Genomic DNA, 15,654 nt, shown 5'->3' on the forward strand with positions numbered 1-15,654 from the left:
GGTATTGTACGGCAGGAACAGCTGAGCAGGCACAGGAGGAAAGATTCCCGTTCCCCAGGCATGGGCGAACCAACGGACAGGGTAAGGCTGTCCCAACATATGGAGGGGGAAGAGAGCAGCGTGGGGCCATGAGGAAAGAATCAGAATCAGGCCGAGACACTAAGGGAAAAAACGGAAACCGGGACTGGGTGTCGAGGGGGTCTCCCCCCGAACCCCTATTATCTGTTACAATTGTAATCAACCAGGACATATTGCAGCCTACTGCCCTATTAAAGAAGAGCCAATGCAATGTAACCTTGGTGAAAATGAAGATGATATACGGTATGCATGTCCTGTTGTAACCACTGTACTTGAAAGATCAAGAAACAAACATATGTGCAGGGTGAAGGTTGAAGGGAAAGAGGTTGAAGCACTGCTGGATTCCGGAAGTATGCTAACCCTGGTAGTTGCAGGCCTAGTGCCGACTCATAAACTGGATACAAGACAGGATATCAGTGTTACATGCATTCATGGGGATACCCGTCTGTACCCCACGGCCTTAGTGAGCATACAAACAGAGGACGGTCTGCTGGATTATGAGGTCGGCGTGGTCCCAAAGATGCCATATGATGTAATATTGGGTAGAGACTTTCCTAACTTTGCGAAGTTAGGCCACAAGAATGGCATATTTGAGAAGCCAACAACTCCGACCAAGCAGGAAGAAGCATGGGGCCTTCAACCAAAGCCAAGAAAAGAGGTCTCCCAGGGGACAACATCACAGGTGCTAGTAGGGGAGGAGGAGGATGAAGTGGCAAACCTCGCTGATAACGAACAGCCCGGTACTAGTGGGGCTGGGGTCGATCTGAATGAGGACGACGATCTAGAACCAGCAGACCTGGCAGGGTCCTTGACTAATTTTGGGACGGCCCAAAACCAGGATCCAACCCTGCAGCAAGCCAGAGCAGATGTGCAGGTCGTAGATGGTACTCCCATAAATGTTGGGATGATGCCTAATAGTTTTCCCCACTTCATCATGAAAAAGGGTTTGGTGTACAGAGTCTCGAAAATAGGGGTTGATGTGGTGGAACAGTTGTTGGTTCCCACTCGGTACCGGAGGACAGTACTGGATCTAGCTCATGGGCACATTCTGGGTGGACACCTTGGTATCGATAAAACCCGAGACCGGATTGTAAGGAGGTTTTACTGGCCAGGAATTCAAGCTGAAGTGGCTCGGCATTGTGGAGAGTGCCCGGAGTGCCAGTTAACAGCTCCCCAACCAGCTTTTAGAAGCCTGTTAGTGCCACTCCCCATAATCGAAACGCCATTTGAGAGGATAGCGATGGATTTAGTGGGCCCACTACCCAAATCCGCCAAAGGGCACCGATAAATTCTGGTCATTCTAGATTATGCCACTCGCTACCCAGAAGCCATTCCCCTTCGGACGATGACTTCCAAAAATATCGCAAAGGAATTAGTGCTCTTGTTCACCAGGGTAGGGGTTCCAAAGGAGATCCTTACCGACCAGGGGACCCCCTTTATGTCCCGCCTTATGGCGGACCTTTGTAAACTGTGGCAGGTGAAACAGTTGAGGACATCGGTTTACCATCCTCAGACGGACGGGCTGGTTGAGAGATTCAACCGAACCCTGAAGTCAATGCTCAGGAAGGTAATCGAAAAGGATGGGAAAAACTGGGATTGCATGTTGCCGTATCTGATGTTTGCCATTAGAGAGGTTCCTCAAGCCTCGCTGGGGTTTTCTCCCTTTGAGCTGGTATATGGGAGGCATCCCCGGGGAATCTTAGACATCGCCCGGGAAACCTGGGAGCACCAATCCACCCCGTATACTAGTGTCATAGAGCACGTCACGGCAATGCAAGACAGGATAGCCACAGTCATGGCCATCGTCAGAGAGCACATGTGACAAACACAAGAACACCAGCGGCACACTTATAACCGGCAGGCTACCCTGAGGGAATTTCAACTGGGAGATAAGGTGTTAGTGCTGATCCCCACGGTAGAGTGTAAACTACTAGCCACATGGAAAGGACCATATGAAGTACTGGAGAGAATAGGAGAATTATCGGATCCGACAGCCAGGTCGACGGCCCCAGGAACAGATTTATCACATAAACCTGTTAAAAGCATGGAGAGAGAGAGAAACACTAATGGTCACATACCCCACACACATTCAGGAGACAGCCGAAGTAAATATTTCACCCACTCTGTCCCCAGCGCAAGTACAGGAAGTAAAGACCCTGATCCAGAAAAACAGAGATGTGTTTTCAGAGGTACCTGGCCGAACTGAGGTTACGGCTCATGATATCATTTCCCTACCAGGGAGAAAAGTGAGTATGAGGCCATATCGGGTACCCGAGGCTCGACGGGCCGCGATTAGAGCAGAGACGGAGAAAATGTTGACGGCTGGAGTGGTCGAAGAGTCACATAGTGAGTGGTCTAGCCCAATTGTGATGGTCTCCAAGCCCGATGGGTCTTTGCGGTTCTGTAACGACTTTCGGAAGGTAAATGAAATCTCGAAGTTTGATGCCTACCCCATGCCCCGAGTAGATGAACTACTGGAGAAAATTGGTCATGCTCGGTACATTACGACCCTTGATCTGACAAAAGGGTACTGGCAAATTCCTCTGACCCCCAGGGCCAAAGAAAAGACAGCCTTTGCAACACCTGACGGTTTGTTTCAATACACCGTCATGCCATTCGGCTTACACGGGGCCCCAGCCACCTTTCAACGGCTCATGGACAAAGTCCTAAAACCGCACAAAGCATACGCCGCAGCTTATTTAGATGATGTGGGGATCTACAGCCCAGATTGGGAATCCCACTTACCCCGGGTACAGGCAGTGTTAGACACCCTTAGAAAGGCAGGGCTCACGGCAAACCCTGCCAAGTGTTATGTGGGGTTAGAGGAAACAGAGTATCTGGGATACACTGTGGGAAGAGGGTTAATCAAACCCCAACATAAGAAGGTGAAGGCAATTAGAGAATGGCCGAAACCAGTAAATAAGAAGCAGGTTCGAGCCTTCCTAGGGCTGACCGGTTACTACCGGAAGTTCATCCCAAGTTATGCCACAGTGGCCTCCCCACTTACCAACATGACTAGAGCCAGAGGGCCAAACATGGTCAAATGGGATGAAAGGGCCACCAAAGCATTTAGGACATTACAGGAGGCTCTCTGCTGTAACCCAGTGCTGGTGGTACCAGACTTTGAGAAAGAGTTTGTGGTTCAGACGGATGCCTCAGAGGTCGGCTTGGGTGCAGTGCTATCCCAAGAGGTAGAAGGGGTGGAACACCCCATCCTGTTTTTAAGCAGGAAGCTGGAACCACGGGAAACCAACTACTCAGTCGTTGAGAAAGAGGCGCTGGCAGTAAAGTGGGCTCTAGAAAGCCTGAAGTACTACCTGCTGGGGCGCCACTTCACCCTCATCAGTGACCATGCCCCACTCACCTGGATGCATAGGGCTAAAGAGAAGAACGCTCGGGTGATGCGGTGGTTTTTGAGTCTCCAACCGTTTCATTTTGACTTGAAACACAGAGCAGGGAAGGAAATGGGAAACGTGGATGGGTTATCCCGCATGCATGCATATTTTGCTGCGGTAGCCCGACCTAGGGGGTCGGATCTAGGGGGAGAGATATGTGGCAAAGAAGAGGGTCGAGTGATAAGTGGCAGATATGTGAGAGCAGAACTAATAAACGGGCTCTGCCCGATCACTAAAATGGCCACCCCTGTCAGAACTACAGATCACAAAATGCCGACCGCCAAAACTACAAGTCCCAGAAGCAAGGGGAACCCTCAGAAGGTGGAGCCGACCGACAGATAAAGGGTCAAGAAAAACCAGGAAGAGGGAGAGAGAGTGCTGGAAGGAGCTATGAACAATAGAGAAAGAGACTATAGAGATTGGCTGGATTTACCGTGTATGAGCTGGATTGTTTTGGACTTACCTGTTGGCGTTTGGACCTGGGTGGACCAGTGGGTACGGCCTGGGTGGACCAGGACGGAGAAACAAACACACAGGTACTGTCCTGTTCGAAAGAACTCTCATTCTTGGGTGATTTGGTGACAGTTTACCACTTAGTTTGTGACAAACGCTCCTAACCTTGAAGAGGTTTGCCACAATATAAAGTCACTCTTTACAAGTATCTAATATATTTATAGAAACCACATCAATGTTGTAAACCTCATATTGGCACAATAAAATCTGATTTGATTCAAATCTGAATCTATTTACAGGATCACAGTGCAGTATATACAATATTGATGGACAACATATTGCCATGGTAGTAATGTCCACACAGAATGAAACAGAACACTGTATTATATTTCATGTCCTTATTTTATGCCATATCTGTGGCTGATGGCCTTTCGGCTGAAGCTGTGTTACTGGGCTTACTGACGACAGCCTGGCTGAGTTTGAGGTGAGTCCTGAACTTGGTCCACCAGGGGCCCTAGGGGAACACACTGAGGAAAGCCTGCTGGAACTTGTCCCCCGGCCAAGGTGTACAGAGCCAGGTTAAAGAAGATGTTGAGCCCCGCTACGGGCCTGGACAGGATATAAGCGATGTGGACCCAGTGCACCAGCATACATGATGACTCAGGCTTCATCCTGGTGTCTACTCTTAGGATCCTCAAGACGTGGTATGGTATGGCAGGAAGGTATGGAAGGTATGGCAGGAAGCATACCACGAACACCACCAGGATCAGTACTATGAGGCGGCATGCCCGTACCCAGCAAGGGTTGTGAGTGTGGGGCCCCTTGGCTAGTTCACGGACCACACCGGCGTAACACACCACCACCACCACCAGGGGCAGCAGGTAGCCCAGCACGTTCAGCAGCCAGCCGTACCACCACAGGACAGCCGGGTCGCCGCTAGCAAAGTCCAAACACTGGGTCTTGTTGTTTTTAGTCTCCATGGTGATCATGGTGAGCATGGGAACGATCTCTGCCACGGCTATGGCCCAGACCACAGCGCATGCCAAGATACCCCACCTCTTCTGCTGCACCTGCGCCGCCCTCAGAGGATGCGCCGCCACGACATATCGAAACGCAGCCAAACAGGTGAGAAACAGTATACTACCATATAGTTTAAGTGGAACCCGAAACGCAGAAAGCGACACATGAAGTTGCCCAAGGTCCAGGATTCACCGTTGGTGTAGTAGTAGACCATGAAAGGCAGACTCAGAACATACAGAAGATCTGTCAACGCTAGGTTGAACATGATGATACTGCTGGACTTCCAGGGTCGTAGCTTGATCAGGTAGATGGCGATGGAGGTGACATTACCCAGCAGCCCCACAACGAAAATGACGCTGTACATGACGGGCAGGTAGTAGCATTTCATCAGGGTGTCCACGTTGAGGCAGTTATCGTCGGATTTGTTCCCGCTGTAGATGGCACTAGACATGACCATGCTGTGAGTGTTGTTATAGGCCTAGAAGAGGAGCCCAAGTAGAGACAGACAGTTATATAACTATATACGTATATAGTCTGCCGTTACAATCTGCCGTTACAGAAACACCCACCACAAAAGGACCAAGCGGTGTGGTAACGGGTAGCAGCAGCGAACACAAGACTCCTGGACTTGGGAGGAGATTATGGACAGTAAAGCACCCTGGGCACAGCCAGAGGAATATCGGCGTCCCAAGGCAGAGCTGGAGGCAGCGAAGGCAGAGAGGCGCTGGTATGAGGAGGCAGCATGGCAGCGCGGCTGGAAGCCCGAGAGGCAGCCCCCAAAAAAGGCACACGGGGAGTGTGGTGAAGCCAGGTAGGCAGGTAGGAGACCTGCGCCAACTTCCCGTGCTTGCCGGAGAGAGAGGGACCGGGCAGGCACCGTGTTATGCGGTGGAGCTCACAGTTTCCCCAGTGCGTGTGCATAACCCGGTGCGGTACATTCCAACTCCTCGTATCGGCCGGGCTAGAGCGGGCATCGAGCCAGGTGCCATGAAGCCGGCTTTATGCATCTGGTCTCCAGTGCGTCTCCTCGGGCCGGCGTACATGGCACCATCCTTACGCATGGTGTCCCTGGTTCACCAGCAAAGCCCAGTGCGGGCTATTCCACCTCGCCGCACTGGCCTGGCTACCGGGAGCATTCAACCAGGTAAGGTTGGGCAGGCTCAGTGCTCAAGAGCTCCAATGCGCCTGCACGGTACAGTCTATCCAGTGCCACCTCCACGCACCAGCCCTCCGGTGGCAGCCCCCCGCACCAGGCTGTCTCTCCGTAGCCTACCTCCTGTCCTGAGCTGCTAGAGTCTCTCGTTCGTCCGGCAGTGACGGAGTCTCTCGTCCATTCGGGACCCGTGGCGTGGGTCCCCAGTCCAAGGTTGGCGGCGAGGGTCGCCGCTCTAAAGAGGCCACGGAGGCGGGCTAAGAGGCGCACTAAAACTATGGTGGAGTCCACGTCCCGCGCCAGAGCCGCCACCGCGGACAGACGCCCACCCAGGCCCTCCCCTATAGGTTCAGGTTTTGCGGCCGGAGTCCACACCTTTAGGGGGGGGGGTGTACTGTCACGTTCTGACGTTTATTTCCTTTTGTCTTTATTTGGTATGGTCAGTGCGTGAGTTGGGGTGGGCAGTCTATGTATGTTTTTCTATGTTGGTTTTTGTGTTCAGCCTAGTGTGGTTCTCAATCAGAGGCAGGTGTCGTTAGTTGTCTCTGATTGAGAATCATACTTGGGTAGCCTGGGTTTCACTGTTGGTTTGTGGGTGTTTGTTTCCGTGTGAGTGTTTGTCGCCACACGGTACTGTTTCGGTTTTCGTTTTCATCACATCGTTTATTGTTTTGTATTTCAGTGTTAAGGTCATTTTTTATAAATCGCCATGAGCACTTACCACGCTGCATCTTGGTCCGATCCTGCATTCTCCTGTTTCCTCTAAAACAGCTCAACTCGTGAAGCAGTTCTATTGGTGGCCGGGTTTGGTTGCTAATGTGGACCACTGGTGTAAGACGTGCTTGATGTGTGCTTCTGTTAACCAGGGGTGGCCTGGTCATACTAGGCTCGCCAGGTCAGACCCACCGAGGGGTACCTGGGAGTCTTTGCAGATCGACTATATCGTCCCCCTTCAACCTGCAAGGTTGCATCCCCACAAGGAACACATCTGTGCACACGACAGCACGTGTGTTGGCTAACCAGATCAATCTTCTCTGCGGGGTTCCAAACTGCTTCAAATCGGGGTTTTTTCTATTTCTGTCTGAACAGGCTGGCCTCTGTGGTTATCTCAGGACCAAATTGTGCCACACAGATCTGCTGTAACATAGGATCCAGCCATCTTCCCGCCTGCATAGACAATGACTTTCTGTTCATTCACATAGATATCAAGTTTAATCTTGGCATTTGTTTCCAACACAAAATAACAATCTGTTTCCAGTTATTGAATAAACCAAGTTCACCAATAGGCATACTGAACACACTTTATTCTGTTTATAACAATGAATCCCAAGAAGTATTACCACATGACGAATCTGCTTCCTGCCACATATAGGTGCAAGCATGATGCACGTCATAACAGGACACATCAGCACATTGTTATTGTATAATCAGTCTTTTCCTATAGGTGACCTCTGCAGACCCAGACCATTCATCTGGACAAAACTGCAGGGAGGGTATATACTGTGTTGGTTCGTGTGCTGCTAATTTCACAGCCTGGACAAATGTAAAGAATTGTTCATGGTCCACCAAGTATTGTTTCTTTATTTTCTACACATCTGGTTTTCATTATCCAATTACATGTTTCCCCCATGTTTGTCGTGCATGATTATTTCTATGTTCTGTTCGGTTCATGATGGCTGGTTTTTCGAAGGGTGCTGTGTTCACCCGAGCGTACAATCATTGCATGCTATCCTAGTGTCTCATACCCAGTGGCGTGTGCTAAGTGAGATTACTGTAATTATTTCTTGACCTGTCCAGCTAACCATACTTTCTGCTTGGAAGTGACTGAAGATTTCACAATAGGAGAGCTGAATATTCTAGGCAGGGTACCCATGAACACTGATATTGCACCCTGGTGGGAGGATACCTATGAGATGAGCACCAAGCCAGGAGAGGTGAAGACTAATTAAACTTGAATCTATGAAATTAATGTTACTGTGTGAATTACATTATCATGTTTGCATTGTTTCAAGAGTTCACAAAGAGCTATGAATTATGATACATGTTATTGTACTGTAAGTGCTACCAACTCTGTTGGTCGGACGGCAGATAGTTAAAGGAGCGACATGGGGGTGTGCTCTTATCATACAGTGTTGAGCTGTGGTGATTAGATTAGAGAATGGGTGTTGAGTTTCATACCTTTTGTTGTTATTGTTTTGGGCAATGCAAAGTGACGGTAATTAGATGATGGGATATACTGGGATTTGCCACTCTTGGGAGAGTAAAAGATGGGTTTAAATGTTGATCATGGAGTCAATGGTAAACCGATCTCCTGATGTACGTTTGTATGTCATAGTAGTGAATTTTCTATGCCGTTAAGACTTATTTTGTATTTTTATCGTGAAGATTTCTGGTATGTACCATTTTCTAATTAAACTCCTATTGTGTAACTGTAATACATCTGATTACTATTAAATGGATACGATCCGTAGTCCTCACATTTCTGAGTAATATACCTTGAATTATTATTATTCTGCTATTATTACTATTACTGCTACTGCTATTCCTATTCCTGCTGCTACTGCTATTACTATTCCTGCTACTGCTATTACTATTACTATTCCTACTACTGCTACTACTACTAATGTTACTGCTGCTACTGCTGCTACTACTGCTACTACTACTAATGCTGCTACGGATACTACTAATGCTACAACTACTTATGCTGCTGCTGCTGCTACTACTACTAATGCTGCTGCTGCTACTACTACTAATGCTGCTACTACTGCTGCTGCTACTGCTACTAATGCTACTGCTACTACTGCTATTGCTAATGCTACTGCTGCTACTAATTCTACTGCTACTACTAGTACTACTGCTGCTACTACTTCTGCCGCTACTGCTGCTACTGCTACTGCTACTACTACTAATGCTACTGCTACTACTACTGCTAGTGCTACTACTGCTATTGTTACTGAAACTACTACTGCCTCTACTGCTATTACTAATGCTACTGATACTACTGCTGCCTCTACTACTGCTATTACTACTGCTACTGCTAATGATACTACTACTGCCTCTACTACTGCTATTACTACTGATACTACTACTACTACTACTATTTCTAATACAGTCACTTACCCTCAATTTTTCAACACTAGCCTCTAACAATTTCAAATTCAAAAATTATTCTACTAACATAAAAATACTCATGAAAAAGTACCCTTTCTACTTCCCTCTGCTCCCATTATCACAAAAGGTGTGAGACAGTCTCAGGTTTGTCTGGCAGCCTACACAAACAAAAAATCCACACCATGCCAGTGCAAAGTTTAAACCTCAGGTCTGATTATTCCTTCTCATCTTGTTACTTACATTTTTACTCTGCACTTCATGTATTCTTTCTTTCAGAAAATACTGTAACATGTGCAGCCACCTAGTAAGTATGATCAACGCCAGACTAGAATAAAAAAAGTCCTCCTTAGAATTTCTTTGTACTATACACATTGAGTCATAAGCCCCATTTATACCTGGTTCTAACATGCGTCCTTTGTCCTGGTCTTGTCCACATTCGGATTGTGCCCACATTTTTAGACAGGTGTGGACAATTGAAATACGCATTGTGATCTGTCCGGAGGTAGTCAGGGACCCAGTGTATTTGGATATTATCATTCGAGTATAAACCGATCTGGATGGTCAAATAATTTAAATCATCACTATACCGGTCTCTAAAATCATTGACAGCTAACACCATGTCTTAAAATAAATAAATACATCTTATTTTGAAAAAAATTGTCAAATAATCTGCATACTGGGAGGCACCATCGAATCTGGTCACAATGCAGACACAGTGGAAGGATATGAGACACATACCGTGTGTAGATGCAACGTTAACAATGTGGGCACATTCAGAATATGGATAAGATCAGAAAAAAGACGCATGTTAGCACCAGGTATAAACAAGGCTAGAGACACAGTGATATGGCAACTTACAATCAGTCAGTCAGTGCTGTTCCCTCAGTCATCGATATCCTGTCTGAGACTTTCCTCCTCCTCCTCTCTCTTATACATCAGCCACCTCTAGTCCCTCCTTTCAGCTACATTAACCTACTACAGCACTGTCTGGGCCCCACTACGGGAAAACACAAGCATGTCACGCACTGTGCCTTTGTTGGGCCTTACCTCATTGACTTCTGCATAGAACCCATCTGAAAAAACAATTCACATCCCATTTCAGCTGTATTTGACATGAAACTATTGAAAATATACGGGAAGTACAGTACTACTTCCTCTTCACTATGGGTACAGTACATCATTCCTGTGCAGCAGTTAAATAAAGGGAGGAATAACTTGGAGTACATTGAGCGACATTATTCCCCCTCAGTGCTAGTGGTTTAGTGTCACATGTCCTGCATTTGGCATCAGCCTGCAGGTTGATATAATTGATACATGTTGATGACAGACATTAGTGAACTAGAAATGGATGCCGGTGAAAACGGTCAAAAGCTGTGGGGGTTGTAAGTATTTAGTAATGTTACAGTGCAAGTTCAACTCATAAATGTAAAGGGTATCTAGAGGAAGTTACGATCTAGTGAAAATGCCCACATTTACAATAGTACAACATATGCTCCTAAAATTCTTTGTGGTGAATGTGGAATTTGTTTCTAGAGTTTTGGTGTAAAGTTCACCTACATTTAATCTCTAGGACAGACTACGTAACATAGGGATTTCCAGTTCTCGGTTACCATGGGTGTAAAGTACTTGAGTAGTACTTTAAAGTATTTTTTTAAAAGTCGTTTTTGGGGGTATCTGTACTTTACTTTTTATATTGTTGACAACTTTTACTTCACTGCATTCCTAAAGAAAATTATATACTTTTTACTGCATATATTCTCCCTGACACCCCAAATTACTCATTACATTTTGAATGCTTAGCATGACAGGAAAATGGTCCAATTCACGCACTTATCAAGAGAACATCCCTGGTCATCTCTACTGCCTCTGATCTGGCGGACTCACGAAACAGAAATGCATTGTTTGTAAATTATTTGGAGTGCCACTGGCTATCTGTAAATAAAAAAGAAAGAGGATTATACCATCTGGTTTGCATAATATAAGGAATTTGAAATGATTTACACTTTTGATATGGAAGTATATTTAAAACCAAATACTTTTAGACTTTTTCTCAAGGAGTATTTTACTGGGTGACTTTCACTTTTACTTGCAACATTTTCTATTAAGCTAAGACAATAGGGTACTTTTGGTTGCGGAGATTAACCTAGTGTATGTCAAGTCTACTGTGGAAATCTACTGGGATCTACAGTGTTGGTATGACACATACTGTGGTGTACATTGTGAATGCATAATGCAGGACAGTTGTTTAAACCGGCCAATGAGTTGGTGTTTACCCTGTTAGTTTTTACTATACCAAACGGCTCACACCTATATTTAATTCCCTTATTTACCATATCTCGACCTGAATCTAGTTCTAGTAAAACATGTGTGCTATGGACAGACAGATGTTTAAACTAAATTTAACTTACTCCAAATTCAAATCAACCATAACAGTAGTTTTTGAACAAATGTTTATTTTACAAAAAAGCTAGCTAAATACACATTGTGGGTTACTCTATAGTGAGGGAAACTAATATACTGATGCGGTCTTCACTGACGCAAAGTAGATGTTTTTATTGCACAGATAATCACCAGGGAACATAAATAGACAAATTGACACAATCAACCAATAAGAGTCCACATTTGAGTTGTCATGTGACGGTGACACCCCCTCTATTACTGAAATGGAACGACAACCCAGAGAAGATGGTGGTAATCCAGGCAGACAGAGGGCATCATGGGGAAATATGACGGGGAAGCAAGGGTCTAGAGTTTGGGCATCTTGGCAGCATTGAGGCGCATGGATACGCAGGAGGAGCCAGCGGCATAACGCATCTCCCTCAGCATCCCGCTCCATTCCTTCTTGTCCTCCTCGTACCTAACACAGGGAAAAGGAAGATACAGTGATGAGGAACAAACCAAGACGTCGTTGATTGTTTGTACAGTACCACTGACCAAGTAGGGCGCTCTCATTTATTTTAAAATTTATTTTTATTTTTATTTATTATCATACATTTATATAACAAATTATTATAATTGAACTAAGATGAATATGTTCTACTTCTTTGTCCACAGGAATGGAAATGCAAGCCATCTAAAATAACAAACCCACATCAAACAGGGCTGAACAAGGTGAACTTGTGTTAGCTCACGGAGTTACTGCCTAGGCTTTAGCATAATGGGCTAACACAGTCCTGTTGTATTTATGAAGAAGACCTTGGTTCAAATCCTGGTTGATGACATAATAACATTAAAAGAGGGAACTTACTGCCAAACATCTGTGACCTCTGCAGGGACCACCTCCTTGTTGTCATTCTGGATGATGGTGAAGCCCCCCACAGCGTACAGGGCCCCCTCACTGCTCAGCAGGTTCACTGAGCTCCTCTCCTGGGGAAAGTCTGTGAACGTCTCCCATCTGTGGAAGAAGGTCATTAGGGATAGCATCAGGGGGACTCTTTATAATTAAGGCCATCCTGACTCAAGATGACTAATAACGTTTACCATCCAGAAACAGCAAATGGTATTGTTATGGTGAATGATATTAAAAGGTGTAACAAGTTCTTAAACTGATTTATCACCAAAGAAAATGCTACATACTTGTTTGTTCCAAAGTCGTAGACTTCAGATGCAGCAGTGAGGCCTTCCTCGTTGACTCCACCGGCCACCACAATCTTTCCGTTGTAAACGACAGCTCCGAACATGGCTCTGGCTGTCTTCATGGCAGCCAGCTCCCTCCACTCTGACTGCTTGTGGTTGTATACAAACATCTTGTTCAGGGCTTTGCTGCGCAGGAGAATGATAGACAGGGTTGTCAGATCTCAGGAAATGTCCTTCTGGCAACAGTATAGAAAGACTGTGATGGATTTGCAGTTACAGTTTGGATTCAATAAATCAGTCAACGTGTATTACAATACGGGCTCACATGCAGTGGAGGCTGTTGAGGGGAGGATGGCTCATAGTAATGGCTGGAATGGAGTCAACACACACACACACTTGATTTTCTATCATCGTCGCGACCTAAAATTGATTTTCATTCAAAATCCTATTTTCCCTAACCTAACCCTAATTGTATCCCAAACCCTAAACATATTCCCTAAGCTTAAAATAGCCTTTGACTTTTCCCATGAATTTTCCTTGTTTTACTATCCTCATGTGGAATTCAGGTCCCAACAAGGATAGAAGAACAAGACCACACACACACACACACACACACACACACACACACACACACACACACACACACGTACACGTACACATACACATACACATACACATACACATACACATACACACACACATACACACACACACATACACATACACACATACATACACACATACATACTTGTCATCAGTCTTTCCTCCAATGCAGTACACCAGGCCCTTATGGGAGACCACAGAATGGCCGTGGATCTTCAGGGGAAGCTTTTTGGTCTCACTCCACTTCATCTTCCTGGGGAAAGCCATTACAAAACAGGAGGGTCAAAAAACACTTCAAATGGTAGAGAGAAGTGCTGAGAAGTCCTATATCTTTCTACTGTACTGAGTGAATGATTCATATGAATGCTATTCCACTCACTGGACATCATAGCACATCACAGAGTCCAAACACTCGTTGCTTTGGAGGTCTTTTCCAGCAATAGCGAACAGCAGGTTCTCACACTCTCCCATGTTGAAAAGGGCTCTAGGGGAAGGCATGGGGGGCAGAGCTACCCAGTCAGCTGCAAGAGTGTCCAACTGAAATACACAGGGTTGAATGAATGAATGACTGATTGAATGACTGCACTCATCTATTACGAATAAGTGTTCTGAATAAAAACAGTTTATTCTAACATCAAACAAAGACTTTGTCGATGTAACTTAGGGAGCTAACGTAGATTCTGAAAGGCAAATATTACCAATAGAAGATTTGAAACGAAGTGAGAGAAGTGAGCCAAACTCTAAATGAACAATAATTGGTTACCTGATAGAAGTAGCACTGTAGGGGAGCGTCCTTGTCCTCCTCGTCCACAAACAGTCCTCCGATGAGGTAGAGCTGGTTCTTCTGTGACGCCAGGCTGACGTGGTTCCGGGGGATCTGTTCCGACATGGCCGCCAGGAAACACTCGTTCTCGTTGACGTCGTACGCCACCGCTGCCGTGTCATTGATCATCAGGATCAGGTCGCGGACGTACATGCCGTGGCGACGGTTATCGTTCAGGAAACCTGGGAAAACGTCCTCTGCCTCGCCACCCTCGCCATCCGCCCCCTTGTCCCCAGCTACCTTGTCCTTCTTCTCTGGGAGCTTCCCCTGGAATGCGTCTTTGATAATCTGGACTTTCTTCAGAAGTTCCGGGTCGGCCTTGATGATCTCGTCTGTCTCCACTTTGTCGTGGAAGTATTTCTCGGGCATGAGGCGAAAGCGGATGCACTCAAAGGCGTCACACAGTACCTGGACACGTTTGTCTTTGTCGTTGCGGACCCATTTCATGAGGGCTTCGAACACCATCTCCTCCTTCTCCACATTGAGCGAGTCGCCACCGATGACAGCGAACAGTTCATGAGCGGCCAGCTGGAGGAACTCCTCGTCTTTAGAGAGGATATCGAAGCGGTCTGCGATGTAGTCACGGGCGGACACCGCCAACCTGGGCACGTTGAGGACCAGACCCATCCTGAAGATTGCCAGACAGTTGGTCACGGAGAGCTTCTTCTGAAGATAGTTAACACACACGGTGAAGACTGAAGGAATCTGGAAACGATTGGCTACGGCAAATATGTCCTGCACATTTTCGTCGGTGAGGTCAATCTCGGCCGAGTACAGATACGTGATGATCATGTCCAAGATGGCGGGATTGACATCGTCCAGGACCACCTCCTTGTAGGCCTCCACCTCCTTGCTGTCCTTGGAGAAGAAGATCTCTCTGAAGTATGGGCTGCAGGCAGCCATGATGAGTTTATGGCAGGGGAAGCTCCGATCACCCACTTTCAGAGTGCAGTCCACAAACTTGTTTTCGTTCAGCAGCTCCTTGAGGCCATCCTGGAGCAAGGTGCTCTGGAAGAGGCGCAGCTCCTCCTTCATGGCTTTGGGGTCCATGGTGTTGGGAAATCGGTGGCTTGCAGAGGGGAAGAAATGGTGGCCACAGGTCCTCTTGGCACCCAGTCCAGGCTAGAAAAGGCTGAGCAGAGAAAAGGTTCCCAGCCTGAATCCCCCACTGCCTACTGCAATTTAATCCTTTCCCCTCTAAATATAGCTGCCTGCCTGCCTGCCTCAGTCGGTAGGAATCTCAGCACTGCCAAATCTGAATGCGGAGACCGACTCATACAGCTGTCACAGACTGAAAGAAGCAACTGGGGTATTCCGGGCTATAGTCCACTACCATGATTCAGCCTCAACACTGTCATTGGTTTAGTAGTGGCTAAAGAGGGATAATGCTGTCAATGCTAATGGTTAATAACCCAATATTGGTTGTGTTGACCACTGGCTCC

At 46.6% G+C, this 15,654-nt stretch overlaps 1 protein-coding gene and 1 pseudogene across 1 annotated transcript; both read right to left on the reverse strand.

Moving 5' to 3' along the window:
- Window positions 1-4,440: 4,440 nt before the first annotated feature.
- Window positions 4,441-5,525, reverse strand: LOC121846827 (annotated as a pseudogene).
- A 6,218-nt stretch (window positions 5,526-11,743) lies between these two features.
- On the reverse strand, window positions 11,744-15,391 carry LOC112237728 (kelch-like protein 41b). The gene is made up of 6 exons (XM_024406329.2): window positions 14,153-15,391; window positions 13,769-13,926; window positions 13,535-13,642; window positions 12,787-12,972; window positions 12,458-12,604; window positions 11,744-12,067 (listed from the first exon to the last, which is right to left on the reverse strand). The coding sequence occupies exons 1-6, from the start codon at window positions 15,260-15,262 to the stop codon at window positions 11,956-11,958; spliced, it is 1,821 nt and encodes a 606-aa protein (XP_024262097.1). The 5' UTR covers window positions 15,263-15,391; the 3' UTR covers window positions 11,744-11,955.
- Window positions 15,392-15,654: the final 263 nt, after the last annotated feature.

Source organism: Oncorhynchus tshawytscha, linkage group LG07 (assembly GCF_018296145.1).
Source record: "Oncorhynchus tshawytscha isolate Ot180627B linkage group LG07, Otsh_v2.0, whole genome shotgun sequence".
NCBI lineage: Eukaryota > Metazoa > Chordata > Actinopteri > Salmoniformes > Salmonidae > Oncorhynchus > Oncorhynchus tshawytscha.